A 6,831-nucleotide genomic window follows, 5' to 3' on the forward strand; every position below is an offset into this window, starting at 1 on the left:
AGATGGATGCTAACCTTGGTGAATAAGATGGCTATTAATTTTGGAAGATGGCTATTAATTTTGGTGGCGCTAGAATGCATTAGACTTGTTCACATGCATTAATGTTAGTACAAGGACGGGTGTTTTGACTTGTTTGTGATAATGCATGTCCATTCTAGTAGATATAACTCTAAATTCTCTACTCTAAAATAGTTTTAATTGAATCATCTCTGCTTGATAAAAGTGTCATAGTATGATCTATTTATAAATTTCTTCAGAAAAGTTCATTCATTGTAATCAGTTTTTAAAGCACACTATCAAACAAATCATGTTAAACTTCTTTAAGCAAACTTATTTTTGGTCATGTTAATTTATTAATGATATAAGAATTCAACAATCTCAAATATGTCATAGTCTGTTTTTTCATACTATTCAATTAATCATTTGCTTAAAATGGAACTCAGATAATCTTAAAATTTGAAAATTTTTTTACTCGAATTCTTCTGTGCTTTGTGATTTAAGACAAGTACTGTCCAATATTTTTTGGATTGGATTGATCATTGAGATCGAGCAAGGAGAATGGTATGCTTAAACTGCCCCAATAAATTTCCCCCAAAACCGCCTAATCGAGATGAATATAATTGCAACCAACAGAAACTAGATTCACTAAATGAAAATATAATAGCTGCCTAGAGAGTGCATAAGTACTATTTCTAGCCTCTGGCATACATGGGAAGTGGAAACTACGGCAAACATAATCAAAGTACTCGACGACAATCAAACGGTAATCCTGATATCGTCTTGCATTTACCTAGTTCACCCGATATTCCTTATTGAAAGGCTGCGTCTTGATCAACGGATTTCTCTCGAAGAAGTTAAATGGACGAAGCTCAAACCCGCAGGTCAACATCGGCAACAATGGAAAATCCTCTTGGCTTGGAATGTGATGTATGCCAACTGAATACCATAATACAATATCTGTGTTTTTGATGGATCGATTCCTGCATTAAAAGTTTGGAGATAAATAAGAATCTGGAATTAAACATCCAACGATGAATAATTAGTCATAAAAAGAGCAGAATTACATACCTCATGCTTGTTTGATGTAAATTTAATATGGATTGTTTGAAGTAAAATTATGTGCAAAATAAACATACCTCATGCTCCAAGCTGCCAAGTTATCATCCCCGCTACTCTGATCTGCATAGAGCCCGGAAACCCACTTATCTTTCTTGTTGTATGGCGTCACCCACAATTGCTTCTTGGTGTAACCTGCTCTAATTTGCGGGTAGTCATCATCAATCAAAAGAGAGGTAGCTGCCGCACTACTGCTGATGAGGCGATAGCCAACCATGTTGCCGAGCTTAGTCTTCACATCTTGGTTCACAACAAACAACTCTGCTGGCGGCGCTGTGTTGAAGTTCACGCGACCATCGGCCTCAGTGGTCACCGTCTCTTTGACGACAGTCCAATAGCTCTTCCTCGGCGCATCTCCACCATTCACCGTCACTGTTTTGAGGTTGGCCTTCACGAAGGAGTTAGCCGTGCCGGCGACATCGAGGTCAAGATGATAGCTAATGTAGTGGTCATGGTAGACACCGATAGTATTGGGTGCTACCAACTCTCCATGCTGCTCACCTCTTATCTGATTCGCATGAGTGTAATTTGTGGCTCGGACTTCCATCATTCCGGTGAACCCTACCTGGACAATGAGATGCAAGTTGTTTATCATTGATATATAAAGAATGATTAAGATTGATATTTTAGGGTTAGCCTGCTTACCCAAACTTTGATGGTGCCGCTGGTCTTGAATTCCCAGTCTAAGACATAGTCGTAATTCCCCGACGTCGCCACCGACCTTACCACCAAGCTTACCTCCTCTCTGGCTTCGGTGACCTGCAAGCCATTGGTTATTTAATTTATTTTAAAATCAACGCCTCGTTTTCAACTTCAAGGGATTACCAATTATGGTCATCTAATTTATTTTTAATCATTTCAAATTAGTTAAATATAGTTATTTATAAAACATTCAAATTTAAGTATGTGAAACAAAAAAGTTATTATGTGTGTTTTATAAGACACATTGTAGGGTGGGGATGTGAAACATAAAAGTTGACGAAAGGCATTTCATGATATCAAAAGTTAAATTGCATATTTTAAATTTTATTTTTCACTACTAAAAGTAATCGAGGTCAATTATATGATACTTTGTTTTAAAAAAAAATATGATTTATCGAAGGACTCGCCCCACTAAGAAAAGTGTTGGAGAAAAAAATTGCAATATAAGCGAGAAGAGAGAAAGCGGGCAAAGTAATACTTTTAATTTCTCTCTCAGGAAGAAGTTCCTTACGCTACTCTTCTCAACTAGGATGTGAGTTAAAAGGTGTGAGATATTTTTCCCAATAATTTATTTGTAGAATTTTGAACAACCAAAAACTATTTTGTAGTCGACTTCACATTTAATGAGCTCTTGGGTGATTACCACAAGAAGGATGAGTGCTTCCAAACAAAAAATGAAACAAAGTGAATTTGAATGATGCACCCACCCTTCTTAAGAGAAGGGCCTATTCAGCCAAAGAAGAGTTGAATAATGACTCCTTCAAAAGTTTCTCCCACAAAACCAGAGGAGTTTTTCAAAAGAATTGTGGGTGAGAGCACGCAATCCTTTTTCAAATCTTCCTTACGGTATATCGTAAGTGAAAAGTTTGTCATATTAACTGTAGGATATAATCATAAATAGTTTCAATCGACCATTTCAATCAACATCTTTAGCCAAAATGATCATTCCAACTTAGATGATGTCAAATTACTTCGTCAATATTTCCATAATGAATTTATTTATCTGAAAAATAAATATCTCCTGGTTTATAGGTCTGCTTCATAACCTTCTTACTATAAAGAAGTACATTGGTGGATTTATTCAATTCTCTAAAATAAGGGTCAAGCTATCTGTTATAAGAATGGAAAAAGAGGTTTTGTTATGCATTTGCCATGGAATTGTGCTAATTAGAGCTAGCTTTAGCCACATTATCCCAATAAGAGTAAAAACTAGATGACTTTAGAGGATGTATAAAAGCCCGCACTATTGAAGGAAATGTTTTTTACATTAATAGCAAATTAGATTATCTCTTCCTAGGAAAGATTATAGGCCTATGTACTTTTCCTATAAATTTTTTAAGTTTGATTTGATAATGGTGGATGAATTTTGCATATAAATTTAGTAATTTCCTAAACCTTCTTTTACTCATTTATATTGTGAACATGAGGATGACTACAATATCTTGCTTTCATGAGAGAGCAAACAAGATGTGACATGATAGTTATTCACCACAATGTGAGCTCAAGGAATGCCATGATAGTTTTCTTACACTCTAGCAAGGTCCTCTTAATAATAATATTGAGTTCTTGCTAAGAAAAGAGAGAATATGTAGCTTAGAGATAAACCTAGATGAAATAAAGAAAAATGTTGAGGCAAATAAAACTCTCATCAACGATCAACACGTGGTCTTGAGCGAGTGTTATGAATCAATAACAAGTTGAAAACATATATGATAGTGATCGATCTAGCGGAGGCTCATGGGCATTGAATTAATTTTTTTGAAGGGAAGATATTGAGTTTGAAAGCCCATGAAAGGTTGGCTATCATCCAGATGCTTGAAGAGCTTATGAATGCAATGTCAAAAATCGTTATTCAAAAGAAGACCTTATCGAACAATTTTTTTGAATGAATAAAATACTGCTTAAATAATACAATAATGGAATAAGTTCTCTCTATGGAACAGTCTAATATGGATAAGATCTGAGTATCGGTGAAAGATTTGTGCTCTGAAAGTGATAGTGAGGATAGTAGAGAGAATGAGACTAGCGTCATCAACAAATATTCTTAGTTGTCTGGGAAAAATTCAATGTGATTTACTTTTAATCTATAATCAAAATAAAAATGTTTCTTCTAGTCGTACTTCTCTTTTCTCTTTTTTTAGGTGTGAACATGTATAAAATGGCTTGTAGTGAAGCATTATGAGGTGAATTTATAAGGTTGGTTGTAAGGATTTATACAAAAGAGCAATTTGAACCTTTTTCAACATACCGTTGTAATCTCATGTAATCAATCACTAAAAACCCATAGGAAAAGCTTTTCTGCTTAGAAGATCAACATATAATGATTGTAATCTAGTGGTTTTGGTTGCAATTTTCTGAAATTCTATTGCATACTTTTGTATGACAAATTATCACACTTAAAATATGCAAGAAGAATCTTTCATAGTTGAATAGTGTTCATGATTTGGATAGATATCAACTATAGCATAGAGAAATAAATGACTAATAATAAATAACTCAATCTTGAGTATTACATTATGCATTCCCCTTTTTTTACTTTGGTTATGCTTTCACCTCTATTAAATTGTCCTATACCAGACATAAATTTAGTTTTATGACTGAAATTTATAGATTTTGTCACAATTTTTATCGAGGTAACCATTTAGACTCGTCTTAGTAGAGCTTGTGCTTTACTCCTTATGGATTTTATTACAAAGTCTCATAGGGTTAACTTGCATTCCAACGGTATGGGGTAGAGTGGTTTTATAAAACTTGAATATTTATGAACCTTCATGCTCAAGGATAAATGATAGTAATCTATCATCAGAAGTCTTTGGTGAATTGTGAATATAGTAGCAAATTATATTCGAAGGTCGTAGTTTATTTGGTAATTTATAAATAAGGAATAACTTCCATGTTGGTAAATTATATATAAGGATAAACATCAATTGAAAATGATATAAATGATGAGAGTAAGTTCCTACAGGTGACCTTTCATAGAACATCATTAAATAGTGGAATGCGATGGTAAGTGTGAACTTGCTCAAGCAAGTTCATGAGCATTAAGATTGAAGAAACAATAAATGAATGTATGGTTGGTTGTTAAGAGTTGTAGAAATATAAATGCTTCTTACAACAAAAATAACATTTTACGAGTGTAATTTCCAAGATGATATGCGCCACTAACTCTGACTTTATTTCTTCCACTAGCCCATATATGCCTTTATTGAATATATATAACAAAGGACTTTCTCTATTTTGGGCAACTAGTAAACAAAGTATGGACTTTTCAGTAAACTTGAGAGACGGGTAGGAGAATAAAGGAAATTCCTCATCCCAACTTTCATCCTTCAAATTCCTTTTTGGTGGTGTTTGAAAAAACAAATTCTTTATTTTCTAGTGTGTGGAAGTGGTTCATATGGTTCATGACACAAGAACCTGACACCTAAACCACTTCCATATAGGGATAGCGGAAGAATTTGTTTTTTCAAACACCACCAAAAAGGAATTTGAAGGATGAAAGTAGGGATGAGGAATTTGAAGCACTTATCCTCACGCATCAACATTCTTCCAAAAACATTGAGTTGAAGATCTGGATTGTACTATCCAAGTGTGTTCATATGTGTCAGGTTCATGTTAGCCTATATGGCCTTCCTTTATGTGGGATAAGTGCTATGCTGATAGTTTAGGTCTATTATGTGGCCAAGTCTCTCTTATGTGTGAATGATATAAATTATAAGCCAGTAGGCCCAATCTCATCATTTTTGTTGAATAAAGAAGGGGAAACTTTCTAAATAAATCATTAAAAAGTATCAATCTTATAGTTGAAATTGTTTAGACTAGTTCCCTAAGCTTTAAGAATAAACTAAATATAAAAAATATTTTAAGGATAAAAAAGTTTGAGATCATCCCAAATCTAGGTTCTGGACTCTTCCATCTCAGTATGAGTATTTAGCTTGTCTACTCCAAGTCGAGCTCAAATATAAACGATGTTGAGACCTACGCACATTTTCTTTAGTTTTTTTACTTTTTTGTTTATATGGTCCACTATCTTGCTTCTTCAATCCCAAGTCAATGGGCTTAAAATTGGGTTAGCTGTAAGAAGGAATGTGATAGGTTTCCTTGAGCATTTGGTGAGGAATCTGAGTTGAATTGTAAGAAAAGTTTTAAGGAAAGCAATAAGGGAGCAGGAAATCCTTGGAGAAGCCTTCTCAGAGCTTTGTAAGGAGAGGAAAAGCTAAGTATTGTGTGTTTTATCCTATTGTATTTCTATAAACACAAATATTAGCGAATGTTATTATTTCAAATGATGCTTTATGGAGTTTTCTTCATACTTTCTAAGTAGATCTCTTTTACCTTTCCTTGTAATGGTTTAGTAGATTGTGTAGAAGTGCAAATTGTTTCAAAAATTGATTTTTATGGTTGAAAGTAATGAATAACCTTCAGAATTTCATTTACTTTTCAGGTCAAGTGATTAGTTAAAATGTGTTGTGATCCATAATGACTCGGGAGAGCTATGGTAAAAAACTAAGTTATTCAATTAGTGCAAGTATTTTATAAGGAGAAGCAAATGTTAGGGATATAGTCTTTGATGGGTTCAAATTGGTACTTAAAGAATTAAAACAAATTTAACGATACTTCTGTTGTGAGATATGTACTTCCTGACATAGAAATGAAACGCAAAGAACATAAGCAAACACAGATCTTTTACCTTGTTCGATCCGACTGGATCTACGTCCACGGGAGGGAATCAATCAAATAGTTCACTAAGGCAAAAGAAATGGAGAATACATAGCTTATACATAGAGATGAGCCATCATCTTCCTTCTATGGCCTCCCTCTCAAGCGACACCTTGATACAAGGCCTCAAGATGCTCTCCTCCTCTCTAGCTCTCTAGCTTCTCTCCTCCTTTGTGGTAGCTCAAGATATCTTCTCCCTTTCCTCTCCTAAGCCTCACACCCTTAAGATTTCTTCCCTTGCTCTCCTAAGCCTCACACCCTCTCTATTTATAGAAGCAAGAGAGTGGTAGGTGG

At 34.5% G+C, this 6,831-nt stretch overlaps 1 protein-coding gene across 2 annotated transcripts in view; it reads right to left on the reverse strand.

The window, feature by feature from the left end:
• Positions 1 to 617: 617 nt before the first annotated feature.
• LOC110036307 (primary amine oxidase-like) overlaps positions 618 to 6,831 on the reverse strand; it is a 15,082-nt gene continuing 8,868 nt past the window's right edge. For both annotated transcript variants that reach the window (XM_020740714.1, XM_020740713.1), the window contains exons 3-5: positions 1,762 to 1,875; positions 1,137 to 1,681; positions 618 to 980 (exon numbers count right to left, since the gene is read on the reverse strand). In XM_020740714.1, coding sequence (XP_020596373.1) covers positions 791 to 980; positions 1,137 to 1,681; positions 1,762 to 1,875 — 849 coding nt within the window. In that variant the 3' untranslated portion in view covers positions 618 to 790. The remainder of the gene's footprint in view (positions 981 to 1,136; positions 1,682 to 1,761; positions 1,876 to 6,831) is intronic.

Source organism: Phalaenopsis equestris, unplaced genomic scaffold, assembly GCF_001263595.1.
Source record: "Phalaenopsis equestris unplaced genomic scaffold, ASM126359v1 Scaffold204938, whole genome shotgun sequence".
In the NCBI taxonomy this organism is placed as follows: domain Eukaryota; kingdom Viridiplantae; phylum Streptophyta; class Magnoliopsida; order Asparagales; family Orchidaceae; genus Phalaenopsis; species Phalaenopsis equestris.